The 26,649-nt window shown below is 52.2% G+C and overlaps 1 protein-coding gene across 1 annotated transcript; it reads left to right on the top strand.

The window, feature by feature from the left end:
• The first annotated feature begins 36 nt into the window (after positions 1–36).
• galt (galactose-1-phosphate uridylyltransferase) lies at positions 37–13,238 on the top strand. The gene is made up of 11 exons (XM_003976853.3): positions 37–217; positions 561–730; positions 835–910; positions 1,166–1,214; positions 1,941–2,070; positions 2,439–2,495; positions 4,740–4,862; positions 8,639–8,771; positions 9,731–9,814; positions 12,275–12,429; positions 12,744–13,238. The coding sequence occupies exons 1-11, from the start codon at positions 181–183 to the stop codon at positions 12,822–12,824; spliced, it is 1,095 nt and encodes a 364-aa protein (XP_003976902.1). The 5' UTR covers positions 37–180; the 3' UTR covers positions 12,825–13,238.
• Positions 13,239–26,649: the final 13,411 nt, after the last annotated feature.

Here is a 26,649-nt window from a genome sequence, read left to right as displayed (position 1 = left end):
AAAGTACGTCAAAGTATCCCGAAGAGCCCCCATTTTGTCGCCTGTCAAAAACAGGAAGTCTTCTCTGGAACTTTATTGCTGCAAGTTGTAAATTCAGAATTCGAGATTTTAAAAAGTTGTCTGTGAGTTTAGAGAATTGGACATTAAATAGGAGTAATTTCTCAGTCATCACCCACCGACATGAGCGGCAACAAAGATGACAGTTTTGATCCAAAAGGTACTGAACTTTATTGATTCGGAATGTGGATTTCAGCGCTATTAACAAGATTAATCAAGCATTCCTTTGCAGTTTCGTGTAATAATAATCTTTACTCAATTCCTGTCAAATAAATCGGACGCACTGTCCCTAATGTCCCTAATAACCGTGTCTTTAAAAGAACTGGGCTGATGTTGACCTGTCTGGTGGGAAAAGGGCAAATGTCAAAAATGATGGCTTTAAAAGTGACAATTCCAACTTTATACGAGTTCTGTCCGATCCGGATGCTGAATTGAAGCATGTAGATGCTGAAGATGTGGAGATTAAAACATGCAGCTTTGTAAATGAGGATGCCTTGATGCAGAACACCAGCACCTGCGTTACAACCCCCTGAGGGACACTTGGGTCTTGGTGTCGGCCCACCGAATGAAGAGACCCTGGGCCGGCCAGGTAGAAAGGCCCCCGGAGCAGCAGATACCCAGGTATGAGCCCAGCAACCCGCTGTGTCCCGGGAACAGGCGAGCCAGCGGACAGGTGAGAAGAGGCTGTGCAGCCTGGTGCTGCTGCACCGTCCACCCAGATGTTCTCACCCCTCTGGGGAAGCCTCCGTTCACATCTGCATCTCTGTGCGTCTGCAGGTCAATTCCGATTATAACAGCACTTTTGTGTTTGACAACGATTTCCCGGCTCTCCAGCCAGATGCTCCGGATCCAGGTGAGCGCTGCTCTTCGTGCTTGACACAGCTCCAGATATTTAAGCTGCAACATTTGATTTGCTTCAGAATTTATATCGTTTCTATCGCGACCACAAGCAAATCGAATCAGTTTGAATTGCAGCTGGCTCAGCTGGATTTACTAAACATGATATAATTCTGTTCTTATTTTTATTCTGATTTTGATTTGTTGCCTGTTATATGTTTTGTATCTTGACACTATATTTTATTTTTGTCCTCTTTTACACATTTGTCAGCTTCGGATCAACACCCCTTGTTCCAGTCCAAAGCTGCTCGCGGCGTCTGGTAAGAAGAAGTGAACGTGTGAACGAAATCCAAATCGTGGACATACGTGTCAGGCGACCTCCACGGTTGTGGTTGTCATGGCTACCGCTGACATGAATGATCCTGCTCCACGGGTACAAACGGTACAGCTGAGCTCCCGACCCACAGCCGTGAGACTGTGGGTCCATCAGAAGAACCCAAAACCTCAGTAGCTGATGCACTAAACTCCCCTCTGTTAAACAAATGAGCGACCACAGTCAAGCCTCCCAGTGGACCCACTGGGACCAGGACTGGAGAGTCCAGCACTGTGCTCTTATTCCCAGACACATTGGCCATCTGAGCTGGTCAGGCTGCACCTTCTAGAGCCTTGAGCTAATGACCCCCGGTCACACTGCCCAGTCTGGAATGTTGCTCAATAACCAGGCGACCGCCCAATCAGACCGTTGCTGTCACATCTCCAAACACCTCAACCCTCCTCGCCTGGCTGATACAGCAGGCGTGGAGGCCTGAGGACCACACAGAAGCGGACCAGAGACCGCTCCACTTCCTGGTTGTTATAGTTGCCCTGCTCAACCATCGTGGTGCTTTTTTATCTCTGAATTCTGAAGGCTCGTCGTCTTCTGGAGGGTTTGGAGATGTTCGTTAGTCCCCCTAAGCTGACCACCCCAACAAAACTACTCAGGACGTTGGAGAGTCTGAGAAACTTTCCTGCCTCATGAGAGTCTTTAACCCTTCTGCTCCTCTCAGTAAGGTCATGTGTTTCCATCCCTGGTCTGACGTCACCCTCCCTCTGATGAAAAACCAGGAGGTGGTTGAGGTGATTGACAAGTGGGCGGAGCTTGTGGAGGAGCTGGGCTCCACCTACCGCTGGGTTCAGGTAGGGTTGCAACTCCAGACAGGATGGATGTTAATGACACCTGAGGCTGTGTGCATTCATGCTACACACTCAGGACTGAAGCAGGCCGACGCCGAGAGCACAAGTGTTGTTATATTCATGATTAGAAACCACTGCAACAAGTATTGATTCTAAAATCTGAACATTATCTACAGTAATAAACCATGGAATGTTTGACTGAGTGGAGCTATTCTCTGTCTGGATACATGTTGCCCTTTTGTAAGGAAAAATGATTTGATGTCAGAAAATACTGGTATTTGATAACACAATATTTACTGTAAATAAATGTCACCATTTCATTGGATCCCATTGTCCAGCGGGATCAACTTCCTCTTCTCTTGTCTTTGTAGATCTTTGAGAATAAAGGAGCCATGATGGGCTGTTCCAACCCTCATCCTCACTGCCAGGTAGGCTTGACGAGAGCCCGATTGCGGCTCAGGTCCGCCTTTAGCCGGTGCCACCAGCAGGGGGCAGCATGCGGCCTCAGGAAACCGCGGCAGAGACCACGGGGCGCGTTTCCTGCCTAATGAACAGCTTTTACCTGATATTGATTTCATTAATTATCAGTGCAGAAAGATGCACAACGACAGATTAAGATCACGATGAAGTCCTCATTACTCATTAAAGCATGTAATAACATACCTGTTCCTCCCGCTTGGTCCACTTCAGAGTGAATTTGGAAAGAAAGTGGAATCCCGCTTTGACCACTTTCAGCTTTGTTTTTCCCCCTGAAGTCCAGATTTCAATTCCTGAAGACATCTGAGTTAAAGGGAGACACAGTAAATGTGTAGGTTTGTGCATTCAGACAAGCCCTTCAGGCCCAAACTGTGAAGACCAATGAGAAGAAAATGTAGTTGAAATAGTGGAGGCTGCTTTGCTTCGATGAGTCTGGTCTCAGGGGGACGGAGATGTCCCCCAGACAGAGACGTCCCCCAGACGGAGACGTCCCCCAGGAAGGCCAACTCTCAGCACTGCAGCACCTTCTGGAGCTTCTAGCATCAGCTGGTTGTGGAGCTGACGGCTCCTCATCTGTTTGTTCTACTCTTATGTGAGCGGAGGGATCCGTGCGTACACGCTGGCAGGCGTGCGCACGCATCCAGATGCACAGTGTTTACACTATTAACTGGACTCTGTCCTCACTCTGGCAGCAGCAGCACACAAACACACAAAATGCAGATTCATCACACAGGAACATCGGGACTCGTCCTCTTGGTGGTGTAGAACTAAACTCCCTGATGTGTCCACGCTAGTGTTTAACATCTGATCAGCTGGAGGTCTCAGGTGGCCTCAGAAATGGACCCAGAGGCTCCAGATGTTTGATTCCCTTCATCCAGTTTAAACTGAGCTGCTGGATCAGCTCCAAGTCACATTTACATGATGTAGCCTCAAGAATCAGATTCTCAAGGGCATGAAGGCAATCAGCACGTTCTATATGAGCAGAAATCTCCCACAACCCACAGAATTCCATCAGAGGAAAGATCCAGCTTGTTTTAGCGGGAGTAAAATGATGATCCGGAACATCTTCTGATCCCTTTGATGTCCAGTTTCTCCTCCACTCACCATAAAAGTGTGTGATGTTCACTGTCTTCTGAAAAAACCAACAAGACCCAGGAATCAGAGCATAAACTGTCACGGAGCCTCCTGTTATTACTCTATTCACGCTCTATTCACGCTCTATTCACGCTCTATTCACGCTCTACTCACGCTCTATCCATGCTCTATTCACGCTCTATTCACGCTCTATTCACGCTATATTCATGCCCTATTCACGCTCTATTCACACTCTATTCACGCTCTATTCACACTCTATTCACGCTCGATTCGTGCTCTATTCACGCTCTATTCATGCTCTATTCACGCTCTATTCACGCTCTATTCATGTTCCATTCATGCTCCATTCATGCTCTATTCACGCTCTATTCACGCTCTATTCACGCTCTATCACGCTCTATTCATGCTCTATTCATGCTCTATTCATGCTCTATTCATGCTCTATTTTCATGCTCTATTCACGCTCTATTCATGCTCTATTCATGCTCTATTCATGCTCTATTCACTGAACACCTTCTGAGAGGGACCAGAGGAATAAAGTCTGTGGGGAAACGGAAGAATTCCCTCACAGCAGCTGAAACCCACCGATCACAGCGTCAGACACGACCGTCTCAAGCAGCAGAGCATTTCTGCATTTGTCTTTATTATTTTGGTGCTTATGATCACAGACTCGTGCTGCTCTCAGCAGAAACATCTCAACATCGTTTGTTAACCCCCCCCCCCCCCCCCCCCCCCCCCCCCCCCCCCACCCCCCCGGGGGTCCTGGGCTGGAACAGTTCCTGGGGAACCGACCTGACTCCTGATGGTCGGAGGAGATCAAATCTTTGTTTGGAAGTTGTTCCTGGACGAGGAGCAACTGTGTCGGACTGACTCTGACAGTTGGACCCAAATCAGCAGCTGGATCTCTACCCTCGCTTTATCAGCAGGATAAACAGAGATGTGTGATTTCTGAATCGTCAGTGTGCATACAAAGGTCAGAGGTCAGCGGAATTCTTCTGTTTCCATGGATGCTCGATCACCTGGAGATGAATCCAGCCACACAAACGCACGCTCACGCTGCTGCCTCCACAAACTCCTCCCCTCTTCCTGTGACATCACAGGTGTGGGCCAGTGACTTCCTGCCAAACGAGCCGGCGCTGTCGGACCGCTGTCAGAGAGCGTTCCATCAGAAACACGGAGAGCCGCTGCTGCTACAGTACGCCAGAGAGGAGGCCGCCAAAGAGGTACCGTCGCACGCACACACACACACACACACACACACACACACACACACACACTTGGTACCCCAGCCCTGGTACCCCAGCCCTGGTACCCCAGCCCTGATACCCCAGCCCTGGTACCCCAGCCATAGTACCCCAGCCATAGTACCCCAGCCCTGGTACCCCAGCCATAGTACCCCAGCCATAGTACCCCAGCCCTGGTACCCCAGCCATAGTACCCCAGCCCTGGTACCCCCAGCCCTGGTACCCAGCCCTGGTACCACCAGCCCATGGTACCCCAGCCATAGGTACCCCAGCCATAGTACCCCAGCCCTGGTACCCCAGCCAGTAGTACCCAGCCATGGTACCCCAGCCATAGTACCCCCAGCCATGGTACCCCAGCCATAGTACCCCCAGCCATGATACCCAGCCCTGGATACCCCAGCCATGGTACCACCCAGCCCAGCCTAGTACCCCAGCCATAGTACCCCAGCCCTGGTACCCCAGCCCTGGTACCCCAAGCCATTAGTACCCCAGCACCCATTAGTTACCCCAGCCCTGGTCTACCCCAGCCCTGGTACCCCAGCCATCAGTTACTCCCAGCCATATACCCCAGCCATGTTACCCCAGCACATGGTTACCCCAGCCATTAGTACCACAGCCTCGGTACCACCAGCCATAGTACCCCAGCCAGACCTGGTTACCCCAGCCATAGTACCCCAAGCCCTGGTACCCCAGCCATAGTACCCCATTAGCCAGGCTCTATTTTCTGCCAGATGAGTTCTCATGACATTCAGTGATTAACCACTTCACACATGGTTCTGGTCCACTTCTGAGGAAGCTCCTGCTCTTCAGTGGAGCTGAGGCTTTGATGGGGCTCATGGAAAAAGCTTTACTTCACCTTGGAGAGTGGTAGCTGGAGAGGAATGGGGGAGGGGAGAGGGGGAGAGGGAGAGAGAAGGACATAGGAAGGGAGGGAGGGAGAGAGGGAGGGGAGAGAGGGAGGGAGGGAGAGAGGGAGAGGAAGAGAAAGGGGGGAGAGGGAGAGAGAAGGACATAGGAAGTGAGAGAGGGAGAGAGGAAGAGAAAGGGGGAGAGGGAGACAGAAGGACATAGGAAGTGAGAGAGGGAGAGAGGAAGAGAAAGGGGGGAGAGGGAGAGAGAAGGACATAGGAAGTGAGAGAGGGAGAGAGGAAGAGAAAGGGGGGAGAGGGAGACAGAAGGACATAGGAAGTGAGAGAGGGAGAGAGGAAGAGAAAGGGGGGAGAGGGAGAGAGAAGGACATAGGAAGTGAGAGAGGGAGAGAGGAAGTGAGAGAGGGGGAGAGGGAGAGAGGGGGGGAGAGGGGGGGAGAGGGAGAGAGGGGGGAGAGGGAGAGAGGTGTGCAAGTAGGAAGGCAAAGAAATCAGAAAGACACTGATTTGTTCAGGGAATGTACTGGTTCTGTGTGGAACCTGTGTGTGTGTGTGTGTGTGTGTGTGTGTGTGTGTGTGAGAGAGAGAGCGAGACTGTGTGAGCGTGTGTGTAAGATAGCATTACGGTTTGTGAGAGCAGACATTGTGCAGGTGCACACGGGGACTGACCTTTATAAAATCAAAGCAAAGAGAGTGTGTGTGTGTGTGTGTGTGTGTGTGTGTGTGTGTGTGTGTGTGTGTGTGTGTGCTCCATTGTTCCTGTCTTGGTGGGGTTAGGACCCTAAATTGGTATACTGCAGCTTCTGGAGCCCCGATTGGTGTTTGGCTCCTTGGTGACACTCTTGACTTTGAAACCAAAACTTTGCAGAGCTAATGGAGAAGATCTCCTGGGACTTCCTGTCTGCGGCGTGTCCTTCACTTCTTCTCTCTCTCCACTGCTCCCCCACCTTCACCTGGCCTCTCCAGGCTTTCTTTTTCTATCAGGGTGATAGTAGAGGAGGGAAAAGGTTTTGTTTAAACATTTGGTCCATCTTGAACCCTGCTAACCGAGGAGCTTGGTTATATCTGCCATCTTCATTGTTCTTCACTGTTTTATCACCTTATATCACCTCCAGCGGTGGAGACCTGCTGATTCTGGACATTAGGCTGTAACACTGAGAAAACACCGTCGGCCCTTTCTACTGGCCTGGTCCCGTTCTGAGGCCTGGATCTCATCACATGTGTCAGAAGTCCAGAGAAGAGTTGAGATGTTCAGCAGCTGATCACTTTGATTGGACGTGAGCACCATTTAATGTAGGAGCCCACCAGGCTGGAAAAATAAAGATTCATCCTGGGAACGTTGAGTGTTGCTGCTGACCTGGAGGGATTTCAACCAGCACGACAAACAATAATCTTCCTCACAAACACAGAGACACTGCTCCCACTGCTCCCACTGCTCCCACTGCTCCCCACTGCTCCCCACTGTTCCCCTGCTGTTCCCCACTGCTCCCACTGTTCCCACTGCTCCCACTGTTCCCACTGTTCCCCTGCTGTTCCCCACTGCTCCCCACTGCTCCCACTGTTCCCACTGCTCCCACTGCTCCCACTGTTCCCCGCTGTTCCCCCACTGTTCCCCACTGTTCCCCGCTGTTCCCACGCTATTACCCCACTGTTCCCCCACTGCTCCCCGCTGTTCCCCGCTGTTCCCCCGCTGTTCCCCGCTGTTCCCCGCTGTTCCCCTGCTGTTCCTCTGCTGTTCCTCTGCTGTTCCTCTGCTGTTCCTCCGCTGTTCCCCTGCTGTTCCTCTGCTGTTCCTCTGCTGTTCCTCTGCTGTTCCTCTGCTGTTCCTCCGCTGTTCCCCTGCTGTTCCTCTGCTGTTCCTCTGCTGTTCCTCTGCTGTTCCTCCGCTATTCCCCTGCTGTTCCTCTGCTGTTCCTCTGCTGTTCCTCTGCTGTTCCTCCGCTGTTCCCCTGCTGTTCCTCTGCTGTTCCCCTGCGGTTCCTCCGCTGTTCCTCCGCTGTTCCTCCGCTGTTCCTCCGCTGTTCCTCTGCTGTTCCCCCGCTGTTCCTCTGCTGTTCCTCTGCTGTTCCTCTGCTGTTCCTCTGCTGTTCCCCCGCTGTTCCTCTGCTGTTCCTCTGCTGTTCCCCTGCTGTTCCCCCGCTGTTCCTCTGCTGTTCCTCTGCTGTTCCCCTGCTGTTCCTCTGCTGTTCCCCTGCTGTTCCTCTGCTGTTCCCCTGCTGTTCCTCTGCTGTTCCTCTGCTGTTCCCCTGCTGTTCCCCTGCTGTTCCTCTGCTGTTCCCCTGCTGTTCCTCTGCTGTTCCCCTGCTGTTCCCCTGCTGTTCCCCTGCTGTTCCTCTGCTGTTCCCCTGCTGTTCCTCTGCTGTTCCCCTGCTGTTCCTCTGCTGTTCCTCTGCTGTTCCTCTGCTGTTCCCCTGCTGTTCCTCTGCTGTTCCCCTGCTGTTCCTCTGCTGTTCCTCTGCTGTTCCCCTGCTGTTCCCCTGCTGTTCCTCTGCTGTTCCCCTGCTGTTCCCCCGCTGTTCCTCTGCTGTTCCCCCGCTGTTCCTCTGCTGTTCCCCTGCTGTTCCTCTGCTGTCCCCCTGCTGTTCCCCGTTGCTCTCTGCAGTTCCTCATTGAGCAGAATTATCATTCTCCTGGTCTCAGGCTGGTGTTTAATATTCACTTCTCCTCCTCGAGCTGCAGGGGGTCGGGATCACTGCCCCTGAAAAAGTGTCAGACAGAATATAAAATATGGGAACCAGAAGTCACATCTGAGGCTCTGCTGTTCAGCCACACATTAACGAACGGCCACGCGGTGCAGAACCTGCGGCCTTTATTCCTCCAGGAGCCACAGAAGCATCATGGTTTCGCTGATGTTGGAACCAGCTGATCCTCTTGTCCCTCCTGCAGGAGCGGCTGGTGCTGCAAAGCTCGGACTGGCTGGTGCTGGTTCCATACTGGGCGACCTGGCCCTACCAGACCCTGCTGTTACCACGGCGACACATCCTCCGTATCACTGAGCTGACAGCAGAGGAGAGGAAGGGTGAGTGTGTGTGTGTGTGTGTGTGTGTGTGTGGTTAGAGGACACGGCCTGCTGTTGTTTGCTGGTGTCTCCTCTGGACATTCTGGGATTTCAAAGGCTGCAGCAGAAACCTGCTTCAGATGGAGGTGAAGCTTCAGATGGAGGTGAAGCTTCAGATGGAGGTGAAGCTTCAGATGGAGGTGATGCTTCAGATGGAGGTGAAGCTTCAGATGGAGGTGAAGCTTCAGATGGAGGTGAAGCTTCAGATGGAGGTGATGCTTCAGATGGAGGTGATGCTTCAGATGGAGGTGAAGCTTCAGATGGAGGTGAAGCTTCAGATGGAGGTGAAGCTTCAGATGGAGGTGATGCTGCAGATGGAGGTGAAGCTTCAGATGGAGGTGAAGCTTCAGATGGAGGTGATGCTTCAGATGGAGGTGAAGCTTCAGATGGAGGTGATGCTTCAGATGGAGGTGAAGCTTCAGATGGAGGTGAAGCTTCAGATGGAGGTGAAGCTTCAGATGGAGGTGAAGCTTCAGATGGAGGTGAAGCTTCAGATGGAGGTGATGCTTCAGATGGAGGTGATTCTGAGATGAGCAGCCTGGCTCTCAAGGACAAATCTGCCTCGTTAGCGTCGACAGCGGGAGCCTGTTTAGCTGATTGAGCTGCTGCATAATGAACGATGTGAAGATGAGAACAATCGCACTCTTCTGAGACGCTCGCCGCTCCCATGGCGACTGTGGAATGACAATCAGTCGCCGTCTGAGCGTTGCTGTTGTTGCTCCTGATTCCATCAGATCGGTTGATCACAAGTTGATCAGTTAAGAAGCAGGAGAATCAAAACAGGATCCAGCTGGATAATCTCAGGAATGATCAGAGCCAAGGTTGCATGTGTGAAAGGGGAGAAAAGGATCTAGTGGTGTGAGCAGGTGTGACAGTAACCTGTCTGTCTGTCTGTCTGTCCCTGTCTGTCTGTCCACCAGGCCTGGCTGACATCATGAAGCGTCTTCTGACCAAGTACGACAACCTGTTTGAGGTCTCCTTCCCCTACTCCATGGGCTGGCACGGTAGGTTCCCAACGTGAGCGTGTGGCTGCATGTGATGATGAGCTCCCTCCCAGTTGTGTGTTGAACAGGAGTCTCAAGCTGCTTCTGGAGTCAGTGAAGTCACATGTTCACGACCCGTCAGCTGCCCTGATGCAGCTCCTCCAACAGCTCCATTGTTCTTCCTTCACCAGAAACAAATGACCAGTAAAACAGTCGAGACGGGTCAAATGTTGGTCATGTGACCCTGCAGCGTCGACCTACGACCAACACCTACACACACACACACACACACACACACACACACACACACACACACACACACACACACAATCTCTCTCTGACCAGCTGATGGGCTTGAAAACCCACCCAAACATCAGATGTGCACCAACACATAAAGGATTGTTCCATTTGTGTGTGTGTGTGTGTGTGTGGCGGGGGGGGCAGCCAGGAACGCTGATATTTACCTCTGCTGAGATGGGGAGTGAGACGGGGTCAAAGGTCAGCTGGATGCGGTGAGATGAGTGACAGGAGGGAGGAGCGGTGTGGCCACGGCTGGGTGGGTCAGAGAGATCTGAAGACTCTTGTTTCAGCGCCGCGATCCGTTTCCTCCCACGGAGCCGTTCAGGAAGTTCTGCTCGACACGAAGAAACGGCTGTCGGCCTCTTCATTTTCTCTTTTTCAGCTTTTTTCACAGATTTGTGAGAGAAGAAAGTGCAGAGGTCAGAGGTCAGGGGTCAGGAGAGGGCTGTGGTTTGATCTTCCATCGATGTGGCTCAGGCAGCAGCAGAACTTCGTGCTCTTATTTCCATCTGTTCCAGGAGAATCGTGATTCTTAACCTCGGCTTCCTCTGGAGAGGCTCAGTTCTTTAGTTCTGGATCATCAGGTGGTTGTTCTCAGCAGCAGGACGCAAATGCAGAAGGTTTTCATGATCCACGCTAGTCCTGTTTTCTGAAGTTCCGTGGGGCAGCAGGAACGTTGTGGACTCGAGTTGTCCGGACAGAAGCTGAGGATTTCCAACGGTTGGTTGTTCCTGGAGAAAAGCTTCAACGTTTATCTGGAAGGGTTATAGAAAAAGACGCCCAGCACAGAGACCGGGTCCTGTCAGGACCTGGCCCGCGTGGCCTCCACATCTGTACTGGTGTTGGGAAGCTGCAGGAGCCTCCACATCTGTACTGGTGTTGGGAAGCTGCAGGAGCCTCCACATCTGTACTGGTGTTGGGAAGCTGCAGGAGCCTCCACATCTGTACTGGTGTTGGGAAGCTGCAGGAGCCTCCACATCTGTACTGGTGTTGGGAAGCTTCTGGAGGGAAGCTGCAGGAGCCTCCACATCTGTACTGGTGTTGGGAAGCTGCAGGAGCCTCCACATCTGTGCTGGTGCTGGGAAGCTTCTGGAGGGAAGCTGCAGGAGCCTCCACATCTGTGCTGGTGCTGGGAAGCTTCTGGAGGGAAGCTGCAGGAGCCTCCACATCTGTACTGGTGCTGGGAAGCTTCTGGAGGGAAGCTGCAGGAGCCTCCACATCTGTACTGGTGTTGGGAAGCTGCAGGAGCCTCCACATCTGTGCTGGTGTTGGGAAGCTGCAGGAGCCTCCACATCTGTGCTGGTGTTGGGAAGCGTCTGGAGGGAAGCTGCAGGAGCCTCCACATCTGTGCTGGTGTTGGGAAGCTGCAGGAGCCTCCACATCTGTACTGGTGTTGGGAAGCTGCAGGAGCCTCCACATCTGTACTGGTGTTGGGAAGCTGCAGGAGCCTCCACATCTGTGCTGGTGTTGGGAAGCTGCAGGAGCCTCCACATCTGTGCTGGTGTTGGGAAGCGTCTGGAGGGAAGCTGCAGGAGCCTCCACATCTGTGCTGGTGTTGGGAAGCGTCTGGAGGGAAGCTGCAGGAGCCTCCACATCTGTGCTGGTGTTGGGAAGCGTCTGGAGGGAAGCTGCAGGAGCCTCCACATCTGTGCTGGTGTTGGGAAGCGTCTGGAGGGAAGCTGCAGGAGCCTCCACATCTGTGCTGGTGTTGGGAAGCGTCTGGAGGGAAGCTGCAGGAGCCTCCACATCTGTGCTGGTGTTGGGAAGCGTCTGGAGGGAAGCTGCAGGAGCCTCCACATCTGTGCTGGTGTTGGGAAGCGTCTGGAGGGAAGCTGCAGGAGCCTCCACATCTGTGCTGGTGTTGGGAAGCGTCTGGAGGGAAGCTGCAGGAGCCTCCACATCTGTACTGGTGTTGGGAAGCTTCTGGAGGGAAGCTGCAGGAGCCTCCACATCTGTGCTGGTGTTGGGAAGCTGCAGGAGCCTCCACATCTGTGCTGGTGTTGGGAAGCTGCAGGAGCCTCCACATCTGTGCTGGTGTTGGGGAGCTGCAGGAGCCTCCACATCTGTGCTGGTGTTGGGGAGCTGCAGGAGCCTCCACATCTGTCCAGCTGCAGCTCTGCATCACAGCTAAAGGTTCTCTTCAACCATCATTGTGACTCTGGTGTCTGTCTGGTTGCTCAGGAGCTCCGACCGGACCTCTTCTGAAGGAGGATCACTCCCACTGGCAGCTGCACGCTCACTACTACCCTCCTCTGCTGCGCTCGGCCACCGTCAAGAAGTTCATGGTGGGCTATGAGCTGCTGGCCCAGGAGCAGAGGGACCTGACTCCTGAGCAGGTGAGTAATGGAGCTCCACCATCCAGCAGTCATGATGGAGCTCCTAATTCCATCAGGTCTGGCTCCTCGTGGGGCTCCGCCAAGAACATGTCCTTCATCTATCGTTCCTCTGAGCTGTGTCACGTTAATCAGTCAGGCAGGAAGCCAGAAATGAGATCTTCAGAATAAAACACTCTGTTCTAATCAAACAGAACACACACACACACACACGTGCACGAACACGGAGTCGCTTCATTCCTAAACTTGAAGATCGTTGAGCAGCCTTGAGGCCTTGTGGGCTCCAAACTAAACTTCTCCATTATTGTATTTAAAAGGCTGCTGAGAAGTTGAGGAACCTTCCAGAGGAACATTACAGGACCAGAGAGAAGCAGGTGGAAGGAGATGAAGCGAAGTGAGACGGATGGTGGCGCCCAGGCAGGACGCCGCTGATGAGCTCCAGACTGGCTCCGCTTGATGATTGAAAACAGCGTCCACCTTCACACACCTGTTTTTGATTTGAACCTTCTCAAGCTCAAAGGGAGACCAGGACGGACGGCTTCAGCACCAGGGACGGAGGCTCTGTCCACGTCCAGTTCGAGGGCCGTCAGCATATTAAGATCCGTGTAAATAAAGTGGGGGGGGAGGCTGAGTGACGTGGCTGACCCGGGGATTTCCCAGGGTGCACTGCGGTTATCTGGCGCCCATTGCACCTCCTCCGTCTTCCGCACACAGATCAGTGTTTATTCAGGGATCCTCACCTCAATCTGAGAATTTCACAGCGACATTATTCATGAAAAACTGAATAAATAAGGTTTTCTTGTTTGTCTCCATCTCGTTATCGACTGATGATCTTCTAATTATGTCAGGTTGAGCAGAAACAGCTGAATATCTGATGCGAGCGGCTCCGTCGCCGCAGGCTGAGCTCCGCATCTCCATCCTGACGGAACGCTGAAGCTCCAGCAGCCGCCTCGTTTCTTTCCTGCCGTTGCATCATTTGTTCTGGTCCCACAGTTTCCACATCAACAGAAACGGTTCTGGCTGCCCAAAAACACGCATATTTAATGAGGCGCCGGCGCCGCCAGACTCAGCAGAAGCGGGTGCATCGCTACACGAATGGGGAACTCATCGGGGGCGTCGGACCCACGTGGGCCACGCCCCCAGGTTCACCAGCGTGGCGGCGACGCCGACGAGTCCAAACACACAATCAGACAAAAGCAGCCGGCTGACGTAGCAGTGAGATCAAAGAGAAGTGATGAGAGGCGAGAGCATGAGGAGGAGAAAAGCTGTTCGTGAAGAGCAGCTGTTGATTCAGCCTCTCGCTGAGGCGCTTCCTCCTCAGGCAAGACTAAAAACTGACTGCAATATTCACAAGGTGAATATCCCGCGTGCACGTGCACAGAACACACAAGCAGGCCGCCGCACCTGCAGTGGCTCATGGGTAATGACAGCCCAGCCACACTCACCTGTTTCATTATTGATGCTGCTTCCTGTGAAGCTCAATCTCAGCTGCTCCATAAATATTTATATTGATTCAGTGTTTTGTGAAGATCTTCGTCTGAGGGCTGAAGACGTGCAGCTGGAGCCTCTCCGCCACCTCCCTCACGCCTCCCTCACGTCTCCCTCACGTCTCCCTCACGTCTCCCTCACGTCTCCCTCACGCCTCCCTCAGCCAGTCGGTCGGCGGCGGACCTCATTCACTCCGGTCAATATTTATCTGCTCCTGCAGGCTCAGCGCAGCTCACATGGACGCATCAGAGGAGCGCGGGTGGATTCAGGACATGACTTTGTGTGTCTACACAGTCTGTGTGTGTGTGTTCGCTCTTATAGAAACAGTAATAAACCATCTATTACAGTCATGCACTCCTCACTTATTTGGTGTTTGCAGCTGTGTTTGGCAAAGACTGTTCTTGTTTAGCTTGTTGTTGCCAGACGTTCCCACACAACCGTCTCCAGGGTCTACAGTGATCCACCAGAAGCATCCAGACAGGAGCAGCTCTCTGGGGAACCTCCATGATGCCAGGAGGCGAAGCAGAGAAAGTTAGCTACAAACACACTAAACCCAGATATGCTGCAGCTTCAGCCAGAACCAAGTCTGGAAGATACTGATGCTACATGCTAGGTTTTTCTTAACCTAGTGTTACGGTAGGGGTTTGAACAGAACCCGGGAGCAGGCCAGGACACAGTGGTAAGAGGGTCAAAGGGTTTTATTTGGGGGGGGGGGGGGGGGGGGCAACACAAGGAAGACAAAGGCAGTCCTCCAGGACAGCAGAGAACTCGAACCAGAGGCAAACCCACCACACTCTGGCAACGGAAACCAAAACACACAACAAGGGAAAACCAACCAAACCAGCAGCTGGCACTGATAGGCAGGAACAACCTGCTAAAGTCGGCGGCAGGATGTAAATTGCCTTCAGGTGCGCCTGCCTGCGGTGCCCCCTGCAGGACACAGCAGGTACAACCCTGGGCCCCAACACCGAGTTAGCGTTGACTGATCAGTGCTGAATAAGACGTTTCATCTTTTCATGTATTCACACCATTACATGCTCTGCAGCGTCGGACCTTTGTCTTCACCAAAGCAAAGATCTCACACAGAAGATCAACAGATTCAGAACCCACTTTCAATACCTGGCGGGACTCTGGAGCAGCTACAGCCAGCCTGAGTGGACATGCTCCTTCCTGTCCTGCATGCAAACATCTGCAGCATCTTCACTTCCAACAACAAGAACACAGTTCCAGGGTTACTGAGTGAGATCCTCAGATCAAACAGGATCTCTTGTGGCCGTTTCATCAATGGAAACTGCATTTTCTGCTCTTTCCTCCTTTCTTCTCCATCTCTCGTCTCTTTCCTGCGTCCATCAGCTCCTCCAGCTGCTGATACAAGCTGACAAAGCTGCACCAACAAGAGCAGCAGGTGGGTCGGAGGAACCTCCCTGAGAAGTACCGAGCAGATGGATTTCAGCAGGACACGCGCTTCCTGAACGCTCCTTCATGAAACAGTGGAGAGGGCAGCCGCCTCTGGAATTTATTAGCATCAGCGAGATAAACAGGATAAAGGTTTATCTCCGGATCTACGCGTGCTGCTGGAGGGAGGCGGATGGCTTTGATAAACCTTCTCCATGACACAGATTCTGCTGCAGGAGATAACAGAACAAACAGCCAGGAGATAACCTGAACACCGGTCAAATCAAGATAAGGAAGATGGAACGCTGCAGGACTAATGCAGAAGAAAACCTCATCTTGTTAATCCCTTTAACCACTCTGATGCTAACAGACGCTGCTGCTCTGTGATGGGGGGGGGGGTTGATGGTGGGGGGGGGGGGGGGGGGGGGGGGGGTGATGGTGGGGGGGGGGGGGGTTCTAATCAACACGCTGACGTGTCGTTTCCACCTCCTGCTACGAGGTCCTCAACAGAAATAAGCAGGCAAGCACTTCCTTCAGCAGACATTTTGTCTCTCTAACTGTTTTTCTGTGTGTGTGTGTGTGTGTGTGTGTGTGTGTGTGTGTGTGTGTGTGTGTGTGTGTGTGTCTGGTTTCATCCCTCTCACCTCTATGTTAATTCTGTTCGTAGTTCTGGTGATGGTGAAGATCTGCCAGGTCTGTTTGAAGGGAGCGGAGCGCCAGAGGAGCCGATGAAGCCCAGCGTTCCTCTGGGATCTGGGTGCAGCTGATGTGGACTCCAGCGTCCATCAGGAATTCTTCAGACCTTCCCTGCAGAATGAGGGGGGGGGGGGGGGGGACATCTTCAGAGCCTGACCTTCAAACATCTGGAGCCTTTTTCTTTCTTCTATCTGGTGTCCATCACATTTCTCTGCTGTGTATCAGGAACCAAACGTTGGTGGTCGGCTGGAGCATCACCATAATGTCTGGTCCTGCTCAGGGTTTATTCCTGTTAGGATGGAGCTCTTCCTCAGACTCTGGGTGCTACATAAATAGAAGTGAAGGCCTCCACCACAGTGCCCTCAGATGTTCTCCAACAGTGAGAGGCACTCGTGGTTCTGATGGTTCTCTCTGTGGCTCCTCAGAACACCACATCAGGCGTCAGTGGATGGAGGCTGGTCCTCAGCAGCCTCAGGGTTCTCCACTACGTCGGACCCATCAGACCCATCAGACCCGTCGGACCCATCAGACCCATCAGACCCGTTGGACCCATCAGACCCATCAGACCCGTCGGACCCATCAGACCCATCAGACCCGTTGGACCCATCAGACCCGTCGGACCCATCAGACCCGTCGGACCCATCAGACCCGTTGGACCCATCAGACCCGTCGGACCCCCCCCCCTCCTGTGAAATAACGACGACACCAAATCAAAAGGACAAATGTGACGTCCAGTGTTAACATGATAATTACAACCACTGTGTGTAATTACTGCAGTAATGACACATTCACTCCAACACTGAACACTTTGGACAGAGGGAGGTCTTACAAAGTAACAAAAATATGATTCTCTGTGTGTGTGAGTGGTGTGTGTGTGTGAGTGTGTGTGTGTGCGTGTGTGTGTGTGTGTGTGTGTGTGTGTGTGTGTGTGTGTGAGTGTGTGTGTGTGTGTGAGCTTGTTTGTTAAATGACAGACAGCTGCATTGTTCCACAGAGTCTCAGAGCTTGTTAAACACTGAGCAGAAATAATGGATCTACAGACTGTTTCATTCATCTTTCACACACACACACACACACACACACACACACACACACACGCACACAGAGTCAGATGGAGCGAACGGAGGAAGCTGATTGGAGCATCGATCATGAGAACAAATCGACCAATCCCAGCTGCTGTTACAGTCCTGCTGAGGTGCCCATGAGCAAGGTTGGTCCTGGTGGGATTTAGGCAGAAACTGACCATTTTCTCTCCTCAGATTTAAACCTCTTGAGGGAGATTTTAGTTTTTAACATGAAGGTGAAGATTAAAGGTGGTTGGAAGTAAATGAGCAGAAATGTTGAAAATGAGATTAGAATGAACCAGAGACAGAAACTGGCTTTGATGTTTATTCCATCTCTTTAATGTGGATCTTTAATCTTCTCTAATCTCCCGTTGATGGCAGCTGCAACGTGCTCCCCCAGCTTGTGTTCTGGCCTCATCTCAACACTGGCGATGAGCGAGAGGAGATGCAAGAGCACAACCTGCAACACTCAGCAAGGGATCAATGATTTAGGACCACAGGGCGGCTCTGGAGGCCCAGGTAGTTGCTCAGAGGCGCGGCGCTGAACATGGACGTGGAATTCTACAGGAACCACAAGAAGAGGAGGCGATGAGATGAACAGCAGCATCATCTGCTGATGCGTCGCTGAGTTTGTTGGCTGAGGTGAAGAGACGAAACGTTTCCGTCACACGAGGAGACGCAGGAAACACCGCGCGAGTACTGACGCAAGATTAGAGTCCAGCTGGTGCAACCACTTCCTGTCTCTGGCTTCATGCTGGCTGAGAAACAAAAACAAGAGCTGAATTTTTAAAAATGCGGTTCTAGACCAGACGTTCCCGGCTCAGTCGTGGAGAATAAGGTGTGATGAGAGGAGCTGATCGTGAAGGGAATGAAAAAGAGTAAATGTGAATTCTTAAGAGTGGGGAATAACGCCGCTCCAGTCCGGGACCATGGACCGACCCCGGCGGCTCCGAGGCGGCGTCGCTCCGCTCAGGCGAGACGACGAGGGTGTGAAAGTCCACGTGTCTTGGTGGAGCTGTAATAAATCCTCCAGGCTGTTGGAGCAGCGCGTCAGATTAGCCGAGGGATCGATAAGCGTCCAAACAACAACTTCAGGCTGCTTCATCACTCAGCTCCTCTTGCTGCTTTTTACAGCTGCTGGAACATCCTCCATGATGGCGCCGATCGATATCGGAGTCACGGGGGAGAAGAGGACGCCGGAGATACGACAGAAGTAAATCAAAGAAAACAGGTTCCTTTTTTAAACGCTTGGTCAGTGTCTGCTGCGCCCCAGCAGTGAAGGTGTTCACAATCACTGGCTGAGCAGCAGCTCTGAGGCTCCACACGCTCCTCGTTCTCCTGCTGACCCAGATGAAAGGTGCTGCTGGAAGTCCAGAGGAGAGGAGGAGAAAAGACAGGAGGGAGCAGGTGAAGGAGGAGATGAAGGAGAAAAGACAGGAGGGAGCAGGTGAAGGAGGAGAGGAGGAGAGGAGGAGAAAAGACAGGAGGGAGCAGGTGAAGGAGGAGAGGAGGAGAGGAGGAGAAAAGACAGGAGGGAGCAGGTGAAGGAGGAGAGGAGGAGAAAAGACAGGAGGGAGCAGGTGAAGGAGGAGAGGAGGAGAGGAGGAGAAAAGACAGGAGGGAGCAGGTGAAGGAGGAGAGGAGGAGAAAAGACAGGAGGGAGCAGGTGAAGGAGGGAAGGAGGAGAGGAGGAGATGAAGGATGGCGTTAATAACAAGCCAGGAGCCGACGGAAGTCTGGACGAGGACAGACGGGAACAGCAGAGGGTAAAAGTCCACCTCAAACTCTGGGTCAGTCCAAGGAAACCTGGTGGAGCGTTTAGGAGGAGAACATTCTGATTGTCATTCAGTTCTGTTGAGTCACCATCAGAACCACATCGAGTCATTCAAAGTGGGTCAGAAGTGTCCCCAGAAACAGTCCAGCCAACAAGGTGTCCTGAAGGGACGAGGACCAGAACCGTCCTGGCTCACTGGAGAATGTGGGTCAGACCTCCCGCTTCCACAGATCCACAGACAGAAAACGGAGCGAGGACATCCCAGCTGGGTCATTGAGGTCCAGTCTGGAGAGACCGTGATGGACCGCAGAGACAAACACCAGCAACCAGGAACCACAGCGGGTGTCTGTGGGTCTGCATCAGGCAATGGAACAGAACCTTTGCCAGTGGCCAACAGAACCTTTGCCAGTGGCCAACAGAACCTTTGCCAGTGGCCAACAGAACCTTTGCCAGTGGTCTCTTCTGTGTTTGCTTGAAGCATTTAATTCAGGTCCAACCAGCCCAGTGAGGGTTTGTCCTGGGCTGGTTGGACCATAAAGGGGAACCAGCCCGGGAAGTGTTCCTCAGCCATCAATGAGCAATAAAGTGTTTGACAGCAGCTCAGAGTCACCCCCCCCCACTCTACACCCCCCCACTCTACACCCCCCCACTCTACACCCCCCCCCCCCACTCTACACCCCCCCCCCCCACTCTACACCCCTCCAAACAGACTCGCTGGGCCCATTAGGAGCCATAGCAACAGGTCAGCTGCTGTCATGCTGTCGCTGTTAAATACTGGATGAGATGGAAGGGCCACAGGCCAGCCACAGGTGAGCCACAGGTGGGCCACAGGTGATCCACAGGTGGGCCACAGGTGGGCCACAGGTGATCCACAGGTGTAAAATCTGGTGATCCTTCACCAGGTCCAGTCAGGAGATCACCTGCTCTCAGACCAGCTCTCCACCTGCTGTCTGCATCCACCGTCGCTGTGATGTCAGAGCAAAAGCAACAGGAAGGAATAAACACAACTCCCGGTGGGAACGTTGAGTCCTGGAACAACAAAATTGTGTCCCATCCTGCTCTTTTCTGTTTTAATTAGACATCAAGGCTGCGGCTGCTGGGCGACTTTGAAACGGAGCGAACTCATTTCAGCCTCTTCGTCCATCTAAGAGGCTTCAAACGAGCCGAGGTGCTGACGTGGATCTGGGACGAGGCTTCGCTGGGAAAGGAAACATAAACAGGGAACAGATTGTGTTCCGGAATTATCTCGGAGAAATATGAAGGATTTACACCATCATTTGCTTCAAAGGTCCATCCCATAATTACTGCAGGGAGCCCATAACAGACATCACTTAGGCTGTGATTTATCGCCCCCCCCCCTGATGGCAGACATGTTAATGAGGGTCCCACATCAGCAGCTCCAGAACGTGCAGCCAAAGAATGAGCTAACTTTCGTCGCTTTAATGCTAATCCAGTTACAGGCAGGAAGGGGCGATTGGGGACTTTTAAAACACACTTTGATTGCTGGTGAGCTGTGAGACGTTTCCAGTGAAATCAACAACTGCTCCATTTAATCTGAGCGAGAGTTCCTCGGCGTAGCCGCAAAATAAAGTCGGAGCGGTTAAAGCGGCCAAGTGTGAAAGCAGCCTGATTCAGTGTCGCCGCCAGCGTCAAGCTCCATTTCTCCAGCAAACTGCAGAAAATTGTCTGATGTCCGGACAATCGACTGGCTGTTGGCAGCCGAAACAAACGCTGCGTGACTTAGCAGATGGCGGCGCGGGGGCGGAGCCTCAACCCCAACTGAACGCAACAGGAGGGTTTTATGAGGCCAATCTGCATAATCGATGAAGAGCTGCAGCTGCGTCCAGACTCGGACCAGCTGAACTCTTCGTTTCCACCAAAGTCACGGAGGAAACGGAGGTTCTGGCCTCACGACTGGAGCCTGTTCGACATTTGGCTCCACCCACAAAACCACTGCTCCATTTCCCTGTGAACTTCAAGGCCACTGCAAAAGTCCGGCGAGGTTCTGTGGAACGTTGAGAGCTGGTGTTTGACTGTGAAAGTGTGTGTATGTGTGTACGTGTGTGTGAGGGGGGGGGTTGTGTGTTGATCAGCTTTATTCTGCTACACACAGTGATGAAGCAGCACATCAGCACCTTTTGGGTGTCAAACTGCCAACTGTTGCAGGACAAAAATACAATCACAGCAGTCTGACAAGTGTTAACGAGCTTTCACACACACACACACACACACACACACACACACACACACACACACACACACACACACACACACACCATCTTTCCCTTTCACAGAGACAACCTGCTACCAAAGCTCTAATTAAGAAAATGCATAACCTGGACTTAAGGAGCACATTTGTCTCTGGCCAGCCACATGGCGCTAATGAGACCCTCCACTCGTTAAGGGCTTTGAGCTCAACCTCCTGTCTCTCAGCTAACGAGCTGAAAGAAGAAAGTGGAGGATTAACCTGTGTGACTCTGCATGGAGGTAGTGGAGCAAAGCATCCAAGCGGCAGTGCTCTGGGGGCAGAGGTCACTGAACCCAGGCACCCCCTGCTCTGTGTGGGCGTGTGTGTAGGCATTGGTTGTGTGTTGGAGGTTAATTGGCTGCTTTAGTCTACAACTGTGTTCACAGTGAGTCCTTCTGATGAAGGGTGAGGTCGTATGTTAAAGAGAGAAATCTTCCCACCCTCTAGCTGCCACAGAGCTGAGGGGTTAATGCCATGGAGCTCTAGCTGCCACAGAGCTGAGGGGTTAATGCCATGGAGCTCTAGCTGCCACAGAGCTGAGGGGTTAATGCCATGGAGCTCTAGCTGCCACAGAGCGGAGGGGTTAATGCCATGGAGCTCTAGCTGCCACAGAGCTGAGGGGTTAATGCCATGGAGCTCTAGCTGCCACAGAGCGGAGGGGTTAATGCCATGGAGCTCTAGCTGCCACAGAGCTGAGGGGTTAATGCCATGGAGCTCTAGCTGCCACAGAGCTGAGGGGTTAATGCCATGGAGCTCTAGCTGCCACAGAGCGGAGGGGTTAATGCCATGGAGCTAGCCTGAGCTCTCAGTGGCTGCCGCTCCTGGTGTCCCCTGGAAGAGAAGAAGCTGTTGTGACAGGATTGACTGTGGCCTCCATAAATCCATAATCCCTGGGATATTAACGTTGCTTCGTTCAAGGGAACAAATGCGAACTGCACTGGCAGATTGGGAGGCTGAGATTTATTACAACATATCGCCGCTGTCGCCGGCAGAACTAAACCTGACGCCCGGCTCTGTTTTTGGCCACCGGCCTATCTTTACTCAGCTGCCGCATATGGTGAAAGTTTCAGCAGTAAGTCTTAATGAGGCTGGGATCCAAGAGGAGATAAGGTAAGGCGACATAAGATTAACTTTATTGATCCCTCCGGGCCCAGCACGCCAGAGGGGAAATTGAGTCATTACAGCAGTAAAGCATGGCGGTGCAGGACGGAGGGCAGGGTAAATGGGGCATCATGCCAGCCTGGGGTGCAGGGAACAGACCTGCAATCAGCTTTCTGGACTTCAAACCGCTGGAAAGCCAAAAGGGAGGAGTCGAGCAGGAGCTCCGGAGGAACGTGGAGGGAGGCTAATGGTTGTTAAAAGGTCATGTTTTAAAGCCGCTGCCCATTATTCAGCAGGAAGCCTTAAACAACATTACTGTTTTTAATCAAACACGTCCAGACGACACCAGCCAGGACAACTCAGAGGAGAGAAAATGACATTTGGCACATAAAACACTTTTAGAATGAGGAAAGTGGATTAAAATCACATTTGCAGCTGTAGTCTGGAACTGTGAGGACACCTGGGGACACCTGAGGACACCTGGGGACACCTGGGGACACCTGAGGACACCAGGGGGACACCTGGGGACACCTGGGGACACCTGAGGACACCTGGGGACACCTGAGGACACCTTAGGACACCTGAGGACACCTGGGGACACCTGGGGACACCTGGGGACACCTGAGGACCAGAGAGCTGAAAGGTGGTCCGAAGGAGGCAGGACGCCTGCAGAAGGACTCAGGAGCAGGTCAGGCTTCACTAAAAAGCTCCACATCCCATAATTCCACACAAAGAAAGATGAATGTTGTCTGGCTCAGGTGAAAATGGAAAACACAACAGAGTGTGTGTGTGTGTGTCTGTGTGTGTGGTGTGTGTGTGTGTGTGTGTGTGTGTGTGTGTGTCTGTCTCAGGAACCAAAAACATGAATGGATGAATCCAGAAAAGGAGACACACACATGGATGAATACTAGTGCAGTGTGTGTGTTCAGGTCCCTGTGTGTGTGTGTGCGTGTTCAGGTCCCTGTGTGTGTGTGTGTGTGTTCAGGTCCCTGTGTGTGTGTGTGTGTGTGTGTGTGTGTGTGTGTGTGTGTGTGTGTGTTCAGGTCCCTGTGTGTGTGTGTGTGTGTGTGTTCAGGTCCCTGTGTGTGTGTGTGTGTGTGTGTGTGTGTGTGTGTGTGTGTGTGTGTTCAGGTCCCTGTGTGTGTGTGCATGTGTTTGTTCAGGTCCATGTGTGTGTGTGTGTGTGTGTGTGTGTGTTCAGGTCCCTGTGTGTGTGTCTGTGTGTGTGTGTGTGTGTTCAGGTCCCTGTGTGTGTGTGATAGCCTCAGGCTGCTGTAAGTGAGCTTCAGGCCAAACAAGAGTTCTGCAATGAAGATGGGATGCACACTGCGTTCAGCTCATCTATGTGTGTGTGTGTGTGTGTGTGTGTGTGTGTAACCGCTCTGACAGCGCCACTCCCAGGTCGCCCCCACAGCTGGTTGCTGCTGTGGTTACAGAGCCGCTCAGTTTAATGTATTTATCAGGGTTTTTGATGAGGATGATGATAATGAGGATGATGATGATGATGGTGATGATGAAGGCCACTAGAATTCCACAGGAACAGAGGACAAACCAGAAGCTTCAAACCAGTAACAAAGCACCTGGAAGCAAATGATCTGGTCTCTGAGGGGACGTTGGAAGGGTCCCAGTTTGGACGGACATCCGGTTGTGCAGAGGCAGAATCAGGAATCATGGAATTATTTATCTCCAACAATATAAAGAATCAAAGCAAACTGATCCAGATGAACCAGGAACCAGGCGGTCCACTGGTGCGCTGCAGCTCAGACTAATTACGTACTGGTGCTGGGCTCAGCTCTGCTGGGAGCACTGGCCCGTCTCCTCCCGCTGAGACAGACCAACAATTAGGAGCTCCTGCTTGGACCAAAGCGAGTGGATGCAGGAGCGGGAATGAATTAAGGGAGCTGGGAGCCGGAGTTGCTCATTTGTGTGTGAAATTACTTTCACGCTGAGAAAATACCGAATAAATCCTCACAGAGCAGAAGCTGCAATTTGTGTTGTGTCAGGATGTTCCTTTAAATCCTCCTGAAGGGTCAGACCAGGACCAAGAGTCCAGGGTTCAGTCTGGGAAGGACGGGAGCCTGGATGCTGCTCCACAGTGTTCTGAGGGTTCTCATGGAACCACCGACTGGTCTGGAGCGTCCATCAGGAACATCAGGAACCCTCTCAGTGGGAGCAGAGATCTTCAAACATGAAGGTGAGTTTGCTGCCGTGTTGTTCACCAGAGCTTCTGGATCCTTCACCATCACTGTTGCCCATGTTTGAAAACTTCTGCTCGGATCCGCTTCATTTTCTCTCACGTCCTGTGAAGGCACGTTCAGATGTTTGTGTCTGGAGGTTGAAATATGCTGGCACCAGATAAAACTGGTTTGTGGTGGATCATTCTCGAAGCCGCTTTAACAGATGTTTGTTGTGTGGACAGACAGAAATGATGAAGCTGAAGTTGCGTCTGATGTTCTTCATCACTTCTGTGAGTATCCTGATCACAGCATCTGCCAGCATCAAAGGGACCAGATATCAAAGGTCTTCATTAGCATCCGCTTGAAATTGTTTGAAGGCCAAAACGCTTCAGAACTGGGATCTGTTCATCCAGACACCAACAAACCAGCAGCTCTGGATCGAGAGGAACGTTGGTGGACTTCCAGCTCAGTTCAAGCCCAGTTGGAGGTCTGAAATCCTGAACACACACACACACACACACACACACTCACACACACACACACACTCACACACACACACACACACACCGTCTAATTGACAGTACGTTAGAGCCTGTTTGTCTGCCTCTGCTCTCCAACGTTCTTCTGCCCCTGTGGGCCTCAGCAGGAGGTCCTGTCAGCGAGAGTTGTTTTTGTCCTCTAATCTCTTTTTCTCTGTTCTCACATGTTCTCCTCCCTCAGGAGCGTCTGTCTTCCCGTGAACTGATGCGAGTGCACGTCTTGCTCCTCATCCCCATGTTACCCAATCAGGGAGGCTTCATGGACCACGGAGGTCCGTGTAGACCGCTGCTGCAGCACCACTGAGATCTCAGCCTTCAGCTGCTGCAAACATCTGTGGTCATAAAAGAGAGACAGTGTGAGTCAGAGGTGCAGGTGGGTCCAACACCTCCCACAGATGTTTGGGGGGCGTTAGAGACACATTCTTTCAGAACGGGTGTTAAATTACAGCTGCGTGAGGACGAGATGTGGAGTGGAAGAAAAACCACTCATCTTCAGAGGTGCTGGTTTCAACTGGGGGGGAAAAGAGGGGTGTTTATGTGAACACACACAGAACCAGAACCAGAACCAGAACCAGCCTCCTCACAAGCATTTGCTGGTGCTGATGAAGCTCATTTCAGGGCATCCACACAGTCTCAGGGGAGGCGGTTCAAACATCTGACTGTATCACAGCATCAAAGAGTTTTTATATATATAATAAAAAAGCCCCGTTTCTGTAAAGAAGGATGCTTTCTGACAGCTCTTTATATCCTGTCTGGGGTGGACCTGAGCAGGTGGCCCTGATTGATTGGACCTGAACAGGTGGACCTGAACAGGTGGCCCTGATTGATTGGACCTGAACAGGTGGCCCTGATTGGCTGGACCTGAGCAGGTGGACCTGATTGATTGGACCTGAACAGGTGGCCCTGATTGGCTGGACCTGATTGGCTGGACCTGAGCAGGTGGCCCTGATTGGCTGGACCTGATTGATTGGACCTGAACAGGTGGCCCTGATTGGCTGGACCTGATTGATTGGACCTGAACAGGTGGACCTGAACAGGTGGCCCTGATTGATTGGACCTGAGCAGGTGGACCTGATTTGATGGACCTGATTTGATGGACCTGATTGGCTGGACCTGAGCAGGTGGACCTGATTTGATGGACCTGAGCAGGTGCAGCTGAACCCTCAATCAAAGGAGGACTAGAAACAGACAACCTGGGAAACAGATGAACCCTTTTTAAACCTCTGTCAGTTAGTCTGGAACACAAATGCTCAGCGTCTCCCTTCAGAGTGAAGTCAGTGGTCACAACAGATGTTTGCTGCTATGGCAACAGGGCTATCTGAAGAATGCCTGTCCTCCAGGTGTTTGTGATGCGTCTCAATCATCCAGGTCATAGTTATCCAAATAAGATCTCTGCATCAACTGGACTTGTTTTCTGGAAGATGTTTCTCCTTCTATCCAGAAGGCTTCTTCAGTTCTGAACTCTCTGGGGAGAGAGCTTGAAAATATCGCCCCTGTGGACCATTAGCATGCTAATGCTCTGGGTGGTCACCTGAGAGTCGTTAGCAGGGTCGTTCACCTCGTGTCAGTTTGGGTGCTACCCTTTGTCTGCTGGCTCATGGTGGTGAACCACCAGGTCTCATGAAAAGGTGAGAACTTTTGGATCGTTGGCAGAAAAAATGGAGTGTTTTGTATGTGGGTGGTAGTTCAGAGCCTCAGTCCACCACCTGTGTTTGGGGATGGAGTTTCCAATTTGTGGCTT

This window comes from Takifugu rubripes, chromosome 6, assembly GCF_901000725.2.
Source record: "Takifugu rubripes chromosome 6, fTakRub1.2, whole genome shotgun sequence".
NCBI lineage: Eukaryota > Metazoa > Chordata > Actinopteri > Tetraodontiformes > Tetraodontidae > Takifugu > Takifugu rubripes.
Note: the sequence above shows the minus strand (reverse complement) of the source record. Positions and strands in the feature narration are given on the sequence as shown.

Bases quoted from the DNA above. Each gene is read 5' to 3' on its own strand.
- galt (XM_003976853.3), top strand. From the start codon at position 181: ATGAGCGGCAACAAAGATGACAGTTTTGATCCAAAAG. The intron at 911-1,165 runs GTGAGCGCTGCT...CACATTTGTCAG, and splicing joins GCCAGATGCTCCGGATCCAG to CTTCGGATCAACACCCCTTG. The intron at 4,863-8,638 runs GTACCGTCGCAC...TCCCTCCTGCAG, and splicing joins GAGAGGAGGCCGCCAAAGAG to GAGCGGCTGGTGCTGCAAAG.